The sequence below is a fragment of the Neomonachus schauinslandi genome, chromosome 15, assembly GCF_002201575.2.
Source record: "Neomonachus schauinslandi chromosome 15, ASM220157v2, whole genome shotgun sequence".
Taxonomy (NCBI): domain Eukaryota; kingdom Metazoa; phylum Chordata; class Mammalia; order Carnivora; family Phocidae; genus Neomonachus; species Neomonachus schauinslandi.
In genome coordinates, this window is record NC_058417.1 from 36810105 (window position 1) to 36828570 (window position 18466).

Consider the following 18466-nt stretch of genomic DNA (forward strand, 5'->3'; position numbering starts at 1 on the left):
GGATCGAGTCCCGCATCGGGCTCCCTGCTCGGCGGGGAGCCTGCTTCTCCCTCTGACCCTACTCCCTCTCATGTGCTCTCTCTCTCTCTCATTCTCTCTGGCTCAAATAAATAAATAAAATCTTTAAAAATAAATAAATAAAAAATAATAAAAACAAATAAGTAAATAAATACATAAATAATGATTGAAAAAGTAAACTGAACAAAGAAGAAAAAACTTTTCCTTATAGAAGAATTCCAAATAATATTACATAGATACTTTCTTTTCCAGGATGTACAGCTTAATTCCCACCCCCGAAGACGGGAGACTTAGCAACTCCCTTCTGAAGAACAGAGAAAGGGAAAAGTAGCAACTTCCAATGAAGAGACCTGGCCAGCGTTGCCTTAATCAGCGCAAAAGGTTATCATCAGGGACAGGGCATCACCAGGATGTCATGTGGATATCACGTGCTCCTCATATAATGTGAGAGGGCCATGTCACCTCTGCAGTATTCTTTCCAAAAGCCCATAACCCCAGAGTGGGGGAAGTTCTGTAGGATATTTGACCGATACAGCTCACGACTGTCAAGATCATGGAAAACAAGGACCAAAAGCTATCACCTGAGGGTCCTGGGGAGACATGGCCACTAAGTGCAACGTGGTATGTGGACTGGATCTTGGAACAGAAAGAGGACATAAGTGGAAAAGCTGGTGGTATCCAAACCAAGTGTGAAGTTAGTTAACAGTCATGTGCCAATGTCAGTGTCTTCGTTTTGACAAAGGTACCTGTATGATGTTTAACAATTGGGGAAACCAAGCGAGGGAAAGAGACACTATGTACTCCCTTTGCAACCTTTCTGTAAATAGAAAGTTCTTCTAAAACAAAACATTAATTTTAAGAAAACCTCTATCATAATAAAAGATACTTTTAAAACAAGTGGGAAAAAGTCTGATGAGGAATGGGATATTTACGTAATCTCAAAGTACCTCCCTACAAAATACTAATTGGTTACAAAGAAAAAAAGGTGCAGAAATCTGGCGAACATCACTTTAATTGTCCTCAGTACTGAGACAAACTGAAATCACGCACCCCTTTTAGGGGACAGTGAGAACACAGCATCACGTCTGCGGTATTTCTGCAAAAAAAACCCCAAAGCAAACAAAAAACAAGCCACAAAAACCACACGACCCACATGTCATGAGGAAACATCACAGACACCTAAACTGAGGACCATATTCCAAATAACTGGCCTGTAGCCTTCCAAAGTGTCAAGGTCGTGAATATCAAGTAAAGACTGGGGAACGAAAGACATTAGCATGTTTCATTGCTAATTGTATTGTTGTCATGTACAATGTCCTTGCGTGTAATAATGAGACACTTTCTATAAAACATTTGAAGTGATAGGGATTATGGTGGCAACTTACACTCAAATGATCCAGGAGCAAAAAGTTATTTGTTAAAAAAAAAAAAAAAAAATCCTGCTGTGATTTTGATTAGAGTTATTTTTAATTCCTGGGTTGTTTGGGATTGTTTCTCAGTTAAAAGCAAAGAAACAAACCTCATGTCATCTCTTAATGAATAGACACATCTTATCGTACCCCTTTTGCATATCATTGCTATTTCGGTGTATCTCAAATTTCTGTTACTAGAACATTTTTTGTTCATAATATAGAGCAGAGGTCAGCAGACTTTTTCTGTAAAGGGCAGACAGTAAGTATTTTAAACTCTGCAGGTCATGACGAGGTCCCTGCCTTGAGTGCAAATGCAGCGCACACGGGCATTCCAATGTCTGCATTCCAGTTCAACTTTATTTACAAAAACAGAAGCGTGGGCCAGATTTGACCCCAGGCTGTGGACTGCCCATCTCTGATACAGAATATAATACCTTTCAGAAAAATGTGCATATGCTTTGCCCCACTTTTAGGAATTTAGTTAGCTGTAAGACTGTAAACTGCCTAATCTACAGTTAAGAGAGTATTAGTTGTGTAATATACAGCACCTCAGGATATTGGAAAACTATGTCATCTTTAAGAAATAAGGTAGCTAAAACTTTCTGCATATGTATGATTATTTCCTTAGGAAGACCTGGGTTAAGCCGTGCCTCCATCAATCTCAAGATATGGGACCTCAGGGAAGGGAGGGGAGGTACCGCCAAGGACGTGTGCACCTGAGCTGTCACCTCAGTTCTTCATCTGTAAGGTAGGTCTGGTAATGGAACCTCATAGGAATTCTAGTAAGTAAATTAAACAGTGTAAAGAAAATCACTTGGCAATACTTAATATGCCAGGATGGAGGAGGCATTCCAGGGCAGGCCTCAGATTTTCTCCTGTGTGACTTCCATGTCCATAGCTCAATCTCAAGGGCACTCCTTCTCCACCCAGGAGAGGACACAACTCCCCACTGTCACTCTCTGTGATGCTTCTGTTCTCTCTCCAGACAACTCCAGATTATAAATTCCTCAATGGCAGGAGCTATATTCTTATATTTAAAAAGATCCTTAACAACAACAACCTTGTCCTCAATTTTAACTGTAGCACCTGCCACACTGAGAAACAGCAAGTCAAGGTGAAAAGTGGAAAAGAGCATGGGGTTTGAAATCAGAAACTTGAGTTGAATCCTGGCTCTTGTCATCTATGCCCCACGAGCTCTTGGATACTTCCTGAGTTCCAGGTTCTCCCATCTGCAACATGGGCATAATCTCTGGCATTTACTAGGCATACACAAACAATAAAACCACCTCACAGGGCCAAATAGATTCCAGAGTAATATGGCACCTTCATATAAGCCCCCAAAAAGAACATTCTTATTGAATTATTAACATCCCAGATGGATCTAGCCTAAGTATTCCTGCTGTCAAGCTGGGCTGTGTCTTCCTGTTTTGTTTTGTTTTTTTTTTAAAGATTTTATTTATTTATTTGAGAGAGAGAATGAGAAAGAGAGCATGAGAGGGGGGAGGGTCAGAGGGAGAAGCAGACTCCCTGCCGAGCAGGAGCCCGATGTGGGACTCGATCCTGGGACTCCAGGATCATGACCTGAGCCGAAGGCAGTCGCTTAACCAACTGAGCCACCCAGGCGCCCCGTCTTCCTATTTTTTTCCTTGCCATTAACAATGACCAGAATTTTTCTCCTTGTTCTTGCTTTAAATCAAATTCTATGGTTCTGACTGAAATTCGTTTTTCTTGCTACTGTTCTGAGTATGTAGTTCTATCAAAAAAAGTAAATTTTATTAAAAAAAACAAGTATGTATCTGCCCCCTACCCACCCTCCAAAAAAGACTCCCCAAAAAGAAGTGGACCATAATATAGGTATATAGGGATGTCTCATCTGATTTCTAAGGATGAGCTGTACATAACCCTCTGAACTGAAGAGACCCCACGTGTCGGCAGAAATGGCCACTCACTGCCCACCCCAGGCAACACGGACTCCTAGCACTCAGGTCAAACCAGGAGATGCATCAGCATCATCTTCCAAGCAAGCCAAGGGGGAACAGAGAGTCAGCCATTCAGTGCGAAGGAGAGAGAGGCAGGTGCAGAGGGTGAGTGTGGTACCTGAGTAGGCGTCGGCTCAGCCGCCTGGATCTGAAAGTTCTGGGAGGGCTTCTGGGGGACGGTGGGGAGGGTGGCAGATGCCGCCTGCACCACCCGCAGGGCCTGCTGGGGGATCTGCACCACCTGCTGCTGCTCGGCCTTGGGGGGCACCACCTGGACCTGCTGAACCACGGCGGGCTGGCCCCCACCGGGGCTCTGAACAATGAGCAGGTTGTTTCCTGCCTGGATGATGTTGTCCGCAGTGGTCTCAATCAGCACCGTCTCCACCTGCTCGGCCACAGCCACAGGGGGCTGGGAGGCAGGGAGACTCTTCTTCCTGGCTTTCTTGTTAGTCTTAGACAGTGGGGTGGGGGGGCTCTCCGTGAGGAGCTGAGTGGTTGCCCCGGCGTCGCTGGTGTTCACAAGGTTGTTGACGGGCAGAGTGAGCGTCACGTTGCCGCCCCCACCTGTCAGCTTCACCACATTGGCCCCACTCTGCACAGGGGCGGTGGTCGTACTCGACTTCTGGACGGGGGCTGGCTTGATGGGGACAGGCTTGTGACTGGATGGTGAGGGGCTGATGATGGCTTGGCTGGTGCCAGGGATGATCTGGATCTGGTTGGTGAGACTGGGCTGTACCTGGATAGTCTGGGAGTTGCTCGCCTGTATCTGAGGGACGGCCTGGTACTGGATATTGGCATTTGATCGGGTCCCTTTGTTGATCACAGTGGGGTTCTGGATAGCGAACACCAGCTGCCCCCCAGGATAGGATGCACTCAGTTGCGACCCCTGAATCTGAAGGATGTTTCCTTTGGAGGACAAGATTCCAAAGCTATTCTTGCCAGGACTGAGAGGGAGAGGGGCAGGTTTGATGGGGACGAGTTTCCGTGGTGTGGGCTGGGGGGGAGCAGGAGGGGTCACCGCAGCTTCCACGGCGGGAGGGCCAATTTTGCTACATGTTGCAGCAAGCAGGGCTAGAGGAGATGGCTGGGAATCCTGCGAGAGAACAAGCGGAGGAAAGGTGAGACATGAACCTGCTGCCCAGCCACCCTCTGCCCTTCATGGTCCTCTCCTCTTGGCAGGCTCTTCGCCACCTCTGTGGTAGGCACGGTGCCAACATCTTTCCCTTCCCTGCTGGCTCCTCTTTGAGGGAGAAAGAGTAGGCAATGTCTTTCTCAGGAAGGAACTCTCCGAGCCCCCATTTACAGGGTGAACGAACACCCTTACTTCCCAGCAGCCTTGTTTCTCAGGGGGTCACGGAATTACCCTCAGCTCTCAGGCAGAAGTCCACTGGCCCATCACAGGCGTTAAGGGGCCCCTGATTCCTCAGTTGAGGAAGGACTGAGGGAAAGAAGAAGGGACAGGCCACAGGAAGAATAAACACTTTGGTAAGGTGGGGAGGGCTGCTCTTTCGAGGTGACAAGGATAGAACCTCTGGAGTGTAGGGACCCAGCCTCTATTTCCCTTTTATGGTCAGTGGGAAAATCCTGCTTTTCCCCGACTCAACTGTGCCACCTCAGGTAAGTGGCCCTGGCTTCTCAGTTCAGAAAAAGCAGACAACCGAACCTTCCCAGGGCTCATATCCCAGGGTGTTTATAGTGAGCCAGGACAGAGTCTTCAGCTGTGGTTTAATGTCAGCTTCAGCGAGTGCTTCCAGGCTGGTGCAGCCCCCAACGCTCAGAACCCGCTGCCCACTCACCTGGGTGGTGGAGGCGGCGGGCTGCAGGTAGTCGCTGGGACTGACAGCGGCAGTAGCGGCCATGCTGGTCTGTGGATCTGTTGGAAGAAAAGACGGAATAATGCACAAGATGCCCAAATGGAACCCAGGCCCACGGGCCTCAGATACCCTTTTTGCCTCTCTTCACTGCTGCTTCTCTGAGAGGTAAACCTTTCCTTACACCTCCCCACTCAAGGTTAGCAAGCCTCCATCTTGTTCAGTGGATGACCTCTGCTTTCCAATGACTTGTCCATCCCGGGCTGTGAGGGCAGCTGGTCCTGTCTCCAGCCATCATAAAGCCTGGGACAACATGAAGATACGAGACTTTGCCAAGACCAGCTTCAGTGGCCTAACAGAGCTGTCTCTATGGGGTACTGCTGACTCTCTCTAGCTGGGTCGGAATCCCTATTTGGTGAGCAGGGGAGTCCCCCTCACCCCTGCAGTTCATCCTCTAGTTCTAACCCAAGCTTCTTGCTCTCTCCTGCTATAGCCAGATGCCAAGTCAGCCTGGGAGAGAAGCGTCTCTCAGCCAGGATCCCTGACAAAGATACACCTGCTCCATGAGGAAGTCTTAGGTGCTTTATGCTCAGCCTTCACCACAAAAGCACCATGGCCCAGGTAATGATCTTCAGCATATGGGTAACCGCTTTAAGTGAATTTACGTAGGCTAATAGGTATGGCTCCAAAGGCTTCACCAAGACTAGAACTAATGACTGAATATAAGAAGAATGAAAATAGAGTAAATTCTATTTTCGTTAAACATGTACATATTTCTATATGTGAATACAGCAGGAAAAGTCTTTGAAAATGCTGGAATGTTGAAACCCATTATCTCTTGGTGGTAGAATTTTGCTTGACTTAAAATTTTTTCCTGTTTTTTCTGGACTTTCTCATTTTCCCACAGTCAATATACTCTATTCTTTTTTTTTTTTAAATAAAGAATGTTGAGGAAGTAATGAGGGGAATTACTCTGAAATCTGATATAAGAGAAATAGAAGTAAAATGGAAATCATGAGAATTTGGGGTGGGGAGAGAATCTATGCCATCCTGTAGTTCATAAATCACGAAGGAAAAGGACACCAGGCAGTGAGACTTGCATCCTAAACCTTTGGAAGGTAGCTTTCGAGAAGTACAGAAACAAGGTTATTATTTCAGAAAAATAAACTGTGTGAGAAGCCAAAGGGCAGCTCTGGACAAAATCGTATAGGGAGATCCTGAAATATTACAGACACTGATCCTTGGCAAAATCCGAGAACACATGACCAAACAGCACACTACAATTACTGAAGGAAACAATGATCATGAGGAATAAGCACAGGGCTGCAGAAAGGGAGTCATGCTGTCTCATGGGGTTTTGCATGGATACATCAAGAGAAGAGTATACACTGTGTTTTTTTATTTCAGCAAGGCATCTGACTGACATCTTCATAATATTCTTAGGAACAAGAAGGGAAAAAAACTGCAGGCAGGATGGTCTAGTCTGGGGGCTAAGCCAGATGTGCCTCCCCCTAGAAGTGCTGAGATCCGCACATCCTGAGGGGTTTGCTGCTGCAGGGGCAACCGGGGTGTCTCAAACTAGGGGTGGGTCCCAGGATGAGGGTCTGCAGCTTCTCCTTGGAGGCGCGTGCTTTTTCTGCCAGAATGTTTTCCTCTTGTGTTACCACCGTGATGGTCATCTTTTAAATACAAACATCCACTGGGTGACTGCTACTTTACCAAGCTCTGCCTGTTTTGGGGCGTGTGTGTGTGTGTGTTTACAGCTGTATTGGTGCCAAGTGGCACCACTCTAACTGCGTGGGCTAATTAAGACAACTTAATTCTGCACGTTTTAATTCGCGCTACATTTGTGCAAAGTGAGGGATGATGGCTCTGCACAAGACATGGCAGGGTAGGCGTGCGAAACCCAAGCAGCCCGAGGTGTCAAGTTGGCCGTGCTTATGCTGACAGCAGTGATCTGGGTTCAATCAGATGTCATCCTCCCAGAATGTGGCTGGTGATGTGACTTTTACTGGCTTTTTGGTAGTTAGTTAATTTTATAGGAGCTGGATCAATGAGCTGATAAACAGATTTGTGTGCATAATTAAGTAAAGTTGCAGCATTATAAATGAAAACGATCTAAGTTGACTCAAAAATATTTTTCCTTTAGAGCAGTGGTGTTCAAACTATTTAGACCATGAGCCACAGTTATAAAAACAGTTTACGTCAAGACCCAGTATGCACGCACCCACACACTTCCCTGTCCTGTGCTCATGCAGTGAGTTTCTTGAAAAAAATAATCTGCCCTTACTATGTGTGACGGACTTGGGTATTTTTCTACTCTATTTCATTTTTTTTTAAATGCTGGTTGTGACTCACTGAATTGGTTCTGTGCCCTAGAAGCTGGAAAACGTGGCCTTAGAGTAGTTGACCCACCACCCAAGTTTGGAAAACCATGCAAAGACCAAGCAGACAAGTTCAACTTGCGGATGTCACAAGACCGAGGATTATAAATACACTGGCTGTCGGTATTAGGGTTCAAAGAGATCTTTACAAACTAGTATGTGCAGTGCTTTAGAACATGAGGTCCCAAACCTCCATGAGAGTTGGAGCCGTGCTGTCATCAGTGGGGTGGCTGGGGCATCCCTCTCAGGCTCACTGTGCCATCTACAGGACAGAGGGAACAGCATCCTCCTGGGATTCTGGGAGGTGTCAATAATTACTATGGAAGCAGCGCGCACACAATAGATAATCAATAAATAGTGTTTTAAATTTTGAAGTAGAGTACATCCTGCACTTGGGTTTAAAAAAAAAAAAAATCACATGCCTATAGGACGGAACAACAGAGCTTCATAGTGGTCCTCCTGTGAAAAAGCCCCAGTGGGTTTGCCTCAAAGCTAAACAGGAGGCAATAGAATCTAGATGTGGTTGCCAAAAATCTACTGCAATCTTGGACTGCATTTCCAAAAGTTCAATCATAGAGGGATAAAAATAATCGTCCTAGTGTGTTCTACACATTCAGGCCACATCTGGAGTGTCAGGTTTCATTCTGAGGGATATGTTGAAAGGGGCATTTTCAATGGGAGCTTGTTCAGAGGACAGCTGCAGTGGTGTGGCCAGGATGCCCGACTAGTGATACCCACCAGGGCATCCACCCCATACATGGTTCAAAGACTTCAGGGTAGAAACGTCAAGAAGGCAGATTTTGAGGTGCCTGGCTGGCTCAGTAGGCAGAGCATGTGACTTCTGATCTCGGGGCTGTGAGTTTGAGCCCCATGCTGGATGTAGAGTTTACTTTAAAAAGGCAGACTTCAAATTAACAGAAGGGAGAACTTTCAAAAAATGGAATCAGTTGCCTTTTGAGGTAATGTTCTCCCTTTTCTGGAATCATTTAGACAAGAGGCAGGATGTGTGTCTCTGTTGGAGATGGGATGTGTAGATGGGGTGGGAACCTGGACTAAATGATATTGAAGATTTTTTAAATTCTCAGACCATGTTGCTGTTAAAAACAAGCTGAGTTACTTGAGGCCAAGGCTGGGAAGGGAAGGCAGGGGGCTCTCCCAGGAGGCTCCCCTGGACTCAGGTTCCCTTGGCTAAAATGGGTGACTGACTCTCCTGCAGACAGACATCTTCTGCTAAGGAAATGGAAGGGCACTAGAACAGGACAGAGTGCAAATGAAATGAAAACAGGCCTCGTGCGTCCTACTCATCTCCCTTTCCCATCTTCCTCTCTCCCTCTGCAGTCTTTGATACCCTGGACTCAAACAGTTTGGAGCTCGGGCTGGGCTCAGAGCGGTTCTTCAGTTAGGAAGTTAACAGCAGCATTTACTGAAGCAAGCTGCCAGAACTGCTGGGCCTGACATTGTACCATTTCAGTTTGGTTTCATTTTCCTCCCCAGCTGGCTCCTGAAATAACCCTCTAGCTTTCAAACCAGTGTTTGTAATATCTCTCCTAGTGTCGCTGAGCTTTGCAGCCCCTGGGCTGCAAGCTTGGGCAACCAAAACAGACTGATCTCCCTGCCATTGCAGAATTATATCCTGGGATTAACCATGAAAGGGAAAAGAGAAGCATTTCCAGTTGGGTGTTTGAAAATGAAAAGTGGTTCAGAAGTGGCGTAGATATGTAACTGCAAGACTATGATCTTTGAACCTCATTAATTTGGAACCTTATATCTAAACGTGTAATTGGGACATAAATTGTGCTTAAATTTGTCTTCATACTATTCAAAGTGAGGCTAACTATTGTAAGAAGACTGCAAAGGGACTCCTGGGCATAATCATGTAATTGTTTTATACCGCTTCTACCATTTTAATCGTACCATTTGCTTTTAACAGTTTACGTCTGGTCACTGAAACCTACATTTAGCAACATGGTAAATGGGATTTAGTGAGTATTCTTGAAAGAAAAGCTGCATTCCTTTCAGAGTTCAGTCATTCAGACTTTTCATTAGTTCAGGTTGGCTAAAACTTTCCCAACAGTCCCTTGGCTGGTGAAGACTGACCGTGATTTATTACACAAACAACAGTAGCTCTGAGGCTCCATCCAAGGAAAACTTCCAGTGGCATCAAGCAAGGCTTCCAGACTGGGGGATTGGGGGTGGGGTCTAGGGCTTGACGGCACCACCCCTGACTTTCCTCTCCCCATACTGGAAGCCAGTTTAGTTTCAACACAGCAGAAAAGGCATCCGCTGAGCCTCTGGCTTTTGATGGACAGATCAGCCATCTCCACCACCATCCCCTCCAGCGACAGCCTTTTTTTTCCTCCCTCCCTGGCCAAACTTGGTGGAAAAGCTGCCAGCACTTTACTGCTTCCCTCCTTTCTCACTTGCTAATTTCCCGGAGCAGCAGCTCTCTGCGGACACTGCTCCTGCCAAGGTCACCGAGGACCTCCTCACTGCTAGAGCCAACAGACCCTCTTCAGCAGTTCTTGACCCTTTCACTGTTTCCTCCTCCTCAAAATTCCCACAGATCTTCTCCTACCTCTCTGGCCTCCTCTTCGCCTTGTGGGCTCCTCTGCCTTTTGCCACCCTTCAATACTACTGTTCCTCAACACCCCTCCTGCTCACCCAATACCCGTTCCACAAGTGACCGTGCCCACTCACAAGGCTTCAGGTACTGTCCGCAGACTGACGACTCCAGGGTGTGTGTGTGGCACCGGTCTCCTGAGCCCTTTGCAGGCCTTCGCTTGGATGGGCCATAGGACTGCCCACACTGAGCTGCCACCTTTGCCCGTTCTCTCCCCAGCTTTCTCATCCCCAGCCTCCACAGGCCCTCTTCCAGATCCTTGCAGTTTTCATTTCTGCCGCTGCCCTTTCCTTGCTCAGAGCTCTTCTCTCTTTACCAGCTAACACCTACTCACCCTTCAGGTCTCAGCCTGTTTTTCCCCAGCGAAATTTATTGAGAGCCCACTCCGGATCCAGCGTGTCATTTACTCAGACCCCTGAGAGGAGGTTAACCCCTCTGGTAACCCTCGCCCCCCTTTAAATAATCATGGGCTTAATGTCTCTGTCGATAATCACAGGAGGGTGCCCAGGGTGGGCCAGGCCAGTTTTCTTTGCACTGCTACACCACGCCCCAGCACACAACCCAGGGGTCCTTCAGCGCCTGCAGGCCGGAGGAGTCTTTGGTTCAACCAGCCTCTCTCTGGTATTTCTAATCACAAGGAAACCTGAACGTCAACCTCATCGCCAATGACTCATCAAGTCCTCATGATTCTACCTCCTAAATATAAACCTCTTTCCAATCCACTCACTGCTCTCCATCCCCTTCGCCATGACCCTGGCATTAACCACCTTCCACTCAGCCTGGAATACCGCCCAAAGCCTTCAAAATGGCTCCCCAGCCTCTGGCCTTGCCTGCTTTAATCCAGCCTCCACTATCAGTGTCAGAAGAATCTTTAACATGCAAATCCCATCCAGCCACTCCCGATTATACCCTTCAATAGCTTCCAGATGATCTTATGATAAGCTTGTAAAAGCCAAAACAATCTGCCCTTCCCCCCTCCACCTCTCCTTTATCTCTTGCTCTTCCACCTCTCCCCACAGGCACATCAGTGTTTTCCATTTCTGGAACTATGCCATGCCCTCTCTCACTTGGAGCCCAAGTTTGCGCACACGCGTGTACGCGCTCTCTGTCATTTATCTGGCCAATGGCGGTCCTCAGAGCTTGGTTTATAACTCACTCAGGTAAAACCTTTCCTGACCTCTTCCCTTCCAGCCCCCCAAGTCTGGGTCAGGTGCCCCTGTTATATGCCAATGCACAGGCCCCACAGCCCCCTTCACAGAGCAGGGAGTGCTATCTGTCCTAGAGGTCTTTCCATGGGCTGGCTCAAGGAGCACCAGTAATGGGAAGAGGCCTCAAACAGGACCCTGAAGTCCTGGCCATCAGACTGGGGACCATTCCACTGGTCCTTCACTTGAGAACACTACTCCTGAGACACAAGGAATGAGAGAAGGGGTCCAAAGAAATACCACAAGAGGCTTTAGGAAGCTCCTTTCCCTCTGGAGAGAACTTGGGTCAAACTCCATAGCCAGACCTTGGGGGTACTTGGCTTTTTTTTTTTCTTTGCCTCATGGGTTCCTACCATGGCTTTCTTGGCCATGCGCTATGTTATATCCCCTGGAGGAATTTCACTCTGCACAAACAGTCCTTCTGCTGGCTATTTTGGTCAGCGCAGCTGGGCCGGAAGCCAACAAAACAGTGTCTAAGCCCAGTCTCTCCCAGTTGCCTAGCCTGGAAGAATTCAGAGCTGGTAAGGGAAAAGCAAGCCATGGCTGGTTTAAGAGAACAAAGCTGGACCTCAAAGGGCGTTCATAAATGAGCTAAGAGAACTGGCCCGCATGGAGGGAGCAGTGACCCCGGCAGTTAAAGACTCCAAAGCGCTGAGAAGCAAGTCTCCAGCACTGTAATAACCATACAGAAGAGCTCAATACGGGCAAAAGGAACTTCACTGACTTCCAATTCAGGAGGACACTGTGGGTGGCGGCTGGCTAAGCTGGCTAATGCCTCAGGCCAGAGGAGGAGGGTGGAAAAGAAGATTTTGTCTCTATCCAGACACTTTAGGAGCCTTCCCTGCGCCCAACTTTGACCCCAGCCTCAGCCCAGGACCCTTATGTGGGCCCACCATTTCATTAAGAAGTTAAAATTCCCTACATCAGCTAAGTTCCATTATTTCTCTCCATTTCAAGCAAAACCCCTTGCCAGTTACCCATAATTGCTGCCCCTAATTCCTCTCCTGCCATTCCTGGAACTGCTCCAGGTTTTGCCATGCCACAGAGACCACCAGTGACCTCACGTTGCTAAGTCTAACAGTTAATTCTCAGGCCTCATTCTGTGTGTTGATCTGACAGCAGACCCCTTTCTTCTTGAAACACTTTCTCCACTTGGCTTCTAGGACACACTTGCCAGGTTGGCCTACCTCTCTAGCTACTTCTTCGAAGATTCCTTTGCTGGGTGCTCCTCTCCTCAAATTCTCATTGGTTGGGCGGCCCCAGGGTACCGTCTCAGCATTTACCTTTCTTCTGTTTACACCTGTTTCCTGGGTGATTTCATCTAGCCTCACAGCTTTAAAAACCAACAGTACATAGGTTCTACGTAATGATGACTTCCAAATTTATATCTGCAGACTTGTATATCCAACTGCCTACTGACATCTCCACATGGATATGTTAACAAGCATCTCAAATCTAACTAGCCACTGATATCACTCGAATTCTGTGTCTCCTTCAAACTTCCTCATGCAGGGGTTGGAATTCTGTCCTTCTAGCGGTTTGGTGCTAAAAACCCTGCAAGTCATCCTTGCCCCTTCTTATTTTCCACACTCTACATCTGACAGTCAGCAGACACTTTAGGTTCTACCTTCAAAATATATTCAGAATCGGACTGCTCACCACCACCTCTTGTTATTACCCAGATTCAGGTCTGCATCATCTCTCCCCTGGTTAAATGCAAAAACCTCCTATCTGGACTTCTGACCTTGTTCCCATCAGCCTATTCGCAACATGCATCCAGAATGAAACCTATCCACACTTGATGGTACTCCTCTGCTCAGGGCCCCCCCCCCCCACAAACAGCATCCCCTCTCCCATTCAAAGAACCAAAGTCCCCACCACGACACATAAGGGCCCTATGTGACCTGTCTCTTGTGACCCCTCTGACCTATCCCGTCACTCCCCTTCACTGCTTCAGCCACGCTCGCCTCCCTGCGGTTTCCCAACATGCCAGGTTTGGCCCTTTCTCAGGGCCTTTGCACTTGCTGTTCTCCTTCACCCTCCGCCTCCCACCCCAGACTGAGCATGGCTGATTCTCTCCCTTCTCTCCCGTTTTGCTCTCACGTCACCATCTCACTGAAACTTTCCCTGACCACCCTATATAAATTTCACCTTTTCACATTCTTCTATCCTCTGTTCTGTTTTTCTCCTTAGCACTTCCCATATCTAATACCGAGGAGTTATTTATTTATTGTCACCCGCTAAGATGTAGGCTTCCTAAAGCCAGGGATTTCCCCTTGCTTTACCCACTGTTGTATCCCTCCTACTTGGCACATAGTAGGTGCTTAGTATATTCTTTTTGAATGGATGAATGAATGAATCCTGGAGGCTGTAGAGCAGGAGAGCCTAAATGGAGTTTACAAGAGAAAACCCGCAGATGTGTGTGTCCTGGCAGGAGGCTGGGAATCCACTTGCCAGGTCGGCTCAGCTGATGCAGGCCCGGATGGAACTCTCAAGCCCGCCAGTCACGTCATGAGGGGACAAGTGCTTGTGTGCAGACCAGCACGGTCCAGTCCTGCTCCTGGACAAATATCTCCAAGCCCACACCTCATCACCACACACCAGGCACCACATTTCAATGCTTCTTTTGATTAACATACACAGGGAGGGGGCTCTTTTCCGAATGAGTTCAGATGAGAGCATCTGCTATATGTACACCCCTCCTCGAAATGGGACTGTCATTTGTTAATTTGCATCCTGCCTGGGTCACACCCACTGGTCCTAGAAGGGGCTCTGGAGAAGTGAGTGGGGACCCAGGGCAGCGGAGGGTGGTGGAAGCTCTGCACTCTGACAGAGCAGCCCCAGGAAATGGTACAAAGAATCCTGACCTCAGAGCTGTCTTGGAGAACGGGAGAAAAAAAGAAAGCAAGATACACTTTTTCCCCCTAGAAGAGCATTCTGTACAAACACGCTTTCTCTGCTTTAGCACATTTATTTGAGTCACTCCCGCATTCATCCTGGGCGCGAACCAGTTCTGAGATGAGTGCTGACTTCATACCATTTACTGTTCTGAAGGCTGGGAAATGTTTCAGTCTGTGTTGAGGCCAATCTGAGAAGACTTCAGTTAGACACTGACCAGGGGCTGAAATGTTCCACTTCCAATCACACGGCCCTGCCTGCTGTCTCTTATTCCCCAGTCACACTCTCTGAGAAGCCGCTTTGTGATTCCACTGAGTCCCAGAGGAGAGGTAACAAATACCCCAAAGAGGAAGCTCTAGAAAGAGGACATTTGGCAGGGTGCAGGCCAGTGCGTAAGGACAAACTGGCATCTCAGAGCCCTTAGAATCAAAAACAACAGTCACCCAAGCTAAACCTCGGCACTGGGATGGTGAGGCTTCTGGCCAGGTGCGATTCGGCAGCTGAAACAAACTGTAGCTAAGGGAATGAGGTGTCCGGAGGGAGCATTCAAACAGCTGGGCCTGCATACATGCTTTTCCCGTGACACAAACAGCCCTGATCTCAGCACTGCTCAGAGCCGCTCCCGGGGACAGACTGAACAGCATCTCAACTGGGCACTCAGCCCTTTCGCTCTCCGCTGCTCCTGAGCAGAGCTCATCTCCCCAGAGCCCACCAGCCCAGAGCCCACCCTGATGAGAAGCCTGGTCATCCCCCGTGTCAGTGACGGCCTCGGAGCACTCAGAAAGAGCACTTCCTAGACACGTGGTAGAGGCCATGGCTTCCCCCAAGCAGTGAGTGCTGGCTGAGCTTGCTCCTGGGTTCTCTTTCCATCATCCCGTGAGGCAGCAGAAAAATCAGTTTTCCATTCTGGAATCCTATCAACTAGAACAAATCTACCAGTACCACCTGGGAGCATCTCTTCTAGGGCGATCTCTAATCCCTTCCCTACTTAGGCTGACAATGCCCTTGAGTTGGTAATGTCCCATGTTTTTACCCTCTTAATCCATAGCAAAAAACAAGCAAAACATCAACAAATGCATTCCATCATGATGCACATTTCTCAGTCCAGCTTGTACTGATTTGGTCCAGCACGTAGGCCAAGTTTTCCTAGCTTAGAACTTACTAGAAGTTCCCTAATCCAGTTGAGCTACCCAAAGGAACCAGATGTATCACCCAATAAACTCATACGAAAGTACTGGAGTTTCTCCAAATAGATTTTACTTCAAGTCTTCAGCCCACAAGGTTTCAACTGGACCACATAATCATTTAAACTCAGAAGTGTTCACATCTCTACACTTTCTAATACTGTATACGCACTTTAAAGCAGTGTTTCTCTGCATCTTTCATTCTGTGGCCATTGCCCACCCCTTCCAAAATAATTACATTTTTCAATCCTTGGAAGCAAGGCTTCCAATATGTGTGTAAACAGAGAATGGAGAAGGCGAAGATAAGTCATAAAAGAAAAATATGCTACATTTCCATCATAGAAATGGGGTGACAAAGTCTAGAAGACTGCTGAACTCAAGCCAATACCAGGGTCTACTGGCTGACAGCAAGTTTACAATGTCTTCATAAGGGCCCTGGATGGGCAATACTTGCTTAAAGCAGACTCGAATTATCACATGCCTATGGCAAAGGATGGTTCAGGTTACAGAGACCCTGCAGCTTCTCCAGAGAGCTGCCATTAGTCAACAGAAGGAGGAGGAAGTTCAAGGCCAAGATATCCAAATGAACTAACCTATCTGCTGTTACACCCTGAAGCTCCTTTACCCAGATAATTTGCCAAAATCTTCTTACAGCTTCTTCTCTCCTCTGACAGGCCTCCAGAGGCCCCAAACTAATAGAATCGGAGGTAAAAAAACAAAAAAACTGGCCAGTCTATGTGCTGTCAACACTGATGCCAAACTCTTCCTCCAGGAGCCAGTTCTCCCTATAGGGCAGTCAGGTGAGGATCTGATTATGAACTAACTCCACTTGGGTCTCCTTGGCAAAGACACTGTGTCTTTAGCTCAGGAGGTTCATAATTATGTCAGAGCAGCTTTTTTTTTTTTCCCTTGCTGCTGCTTTCAAATGAAGGGGGTAAGCCTCTCTACAACCAAGGGGAAGAACCAGAATTAGAAAACTTACCAATCGCCCCAGCCAATGAGAATCCATTTCCAACAGGTATTAATGCCTGTTAGAAGCCACTGGAACACTGACATCATCAGCCCAACTGCTAGGTTGTCTGACAGATTCGCCCCCTTCATCGCACACAAGAATTTAAAACAAAACAAGACACTGCAGTTACATTCATTATTGCTGACAACATGTTTCTTTGTGTTATTAATCAAAATGACTTCTATGGTGTGGACTCCTGCACTGTTCCTTTAACAGCCTCTCTGTGAATTGGCCAACACCCTTAACTTTCTAGCCCTAAAAATCTTACCCAAAACACCAACTCAACACCTAGCCCTCCATTATGATACTTAATACCTTCTGGGTTAGAGCATGCAAGTTTTAGATAGTGCATGCTAGTGCACCTTGAAAGAGTCATCACCTATAAATCATCGCTTAAAATCAGTGTAATGGGGGACCATGAGCCAATTCATTGCTTAAAGCAGATCTCTAGCTCCTCCCTCCCTTTCTCTAGGAATCAACAAGTAAGTGAGCAAGAAGTAACCTCAAGAAAAACAAACTTTGGGAGAATGTGCACTGAGAAGAGCCAGAGGGAGTCCCTCTGGATCAAGTTAATTAAGAAACAAACATGAGGGTATATTGGAATCAAAACCAAGGAATGCAGTGAAGACAGGCTTCTCAATTGCCCAGAGGAGAAGACACAGTTCCTTTTCAACTAAAATTAGAAAGCCACTGGGAACATAAGCCAAGAAGCACGGGTAGGAGGCTGAAAACCTTAAGTCAGCAATGGGGATGGAGGTGGGGTGGAGGAAGAAAGTAAGTATCGGTTTTGTTTTGTTTCTCTTGTCATTCCTTAGGTTTGCACCTGGCTTTTGGAAATCAGCAGTCCCCCCGACGGAGCATCAGCTAACAGGCTGGGAACTCTTTGTCAACAAGTTCTTAAACGACTAACAATTCTGCTAAGAGCTAGCATGTATCTAGCTGGTACTCAAAGACCCAAGTAAAAACATTAAACGGAGGTTTCTGCCCACTCCGCAGTCTAAGGCGAGAAGTCATCTGTCCCAGGGGTGCCCTCGTGTCCGGACACCATCTCTCCATTGGGACATATCGGGAACCAGGTTGGGTTCTATGCCCAGCAGTGCCCATGTGGTTGGCGCCGTCTGCATTTCAAGCATTCCCTTGCTCCTCTCTGCACTCGGGAGGGCCCCGAATCGCTGGCGGGCACCTAGAGTCAGAGTGCAGGAGGGTCCCCCGAACACAGGACAAGGACGAGGAGCGTCGGCCGCCTCCTCGGGGCGGACCCAGGCTATGTCCACGGGCCGAGCAGCACTGAGGCGGGTCGGCAACCAGGCGGAGGGGGGTGCCAGGCCTGCCCGGGTGCCCGCACCTCTTGCCAGCCCCCGGAAGCGCCACCCTCCCGCCCAGCGGGCTCCGAGGGGGCGGGGAGTCGAACGCCCCCTTCCGGGTGCCTCCGCCCGGCTGGCCATCCCCGCTCCTCCTCCGGGCGGGAATCCTCCCTCCCCCGCCCCTCCCGGAGCCGGGCCCCGGCGCCAGGCCCGGCCCCAGGGGGGAACCCCCAGCCCCGGCTCCCCGTCCCTGCGGCCTCTGCCCGTCTTCCCGACCCTTGGGGGCCGGGAAGACCCCGCCGGCAGCGGCGAGGACCCACCGCTCATTACGACATCTTCCTCCCTGGCCTCCGCCGCCTCCGCCGCCACCGAGAGCCTGACACCGCCCGCCCAGCACCCGCCAATCCCGGAGCCCGCCACCGCCCGAGCGACGGCAGCGTTCACCAATAAAAGTTCAGTACATTGGGGACCGACAGCACCAATAACCAATCAAAGAGAGGCATCTAGAGCGACGTTGGTTTAGCCAATCGACCTGTGAAATGTCACTGATGGACGGTAGAGGGCACCAACCGGAAACCTACTGAAGAGTGAACGACATGTTCGCCAGCCAATTGGCGGGAGGCAAAGTCCCGCCCGCTA

At 48.3% G+C, this 18466-nt stretch overlaps 1 protein-coding gene and 1 long non-coding RNA gene across 2 annotated transcripts in view; one reads left to right on the forward strand and one right to left on the reverse strand.

Moving 5' to 3' along the window:
- Positions 1-5827, forward strand: part of LOC110593045 — an 18770-nt gene extending 12943 nt beyond the window's left edge. Inside the window, exons 2-3 of the long non-coding RNA XR_006541287.1 lie at positions 2059-2178; positions 5714-5827. This is a non-coding gene — a long non-coding RNA (uncharacterized LOC110593045). The remainder of the gene's footprint in view (positions 1-2058; positions 2179-5713) is intronic.
- Positions 1-18202, reverse strand: part of SP2 (Sp2 transcription factor) — a 24760-nt gene extending 6558 nt beyond the window's left edge. Inside the window, exons 1-3 of the mRNA XM_044921539.1 lie at positions 18148-18202; positions 5206-5282; positions 3528-4502 (exon numbers count right to left, since the gene is read on the reverse strand). Of these exons, the coding sequence (XP_044777474.1) occupies positions 3528-4502; positions 5206-5282; positions 18148-18154 (1059 nt within the window). The 5' untranslated portion in view covers positions 18155-18202. The remainder of the gene's footprint in view (positions 1-3527; positions 4503-5205; positions 5283-18147) is intronic.
- Between the last annotated feature and the right edge of the window lie 264 nt (positions 18203-18466).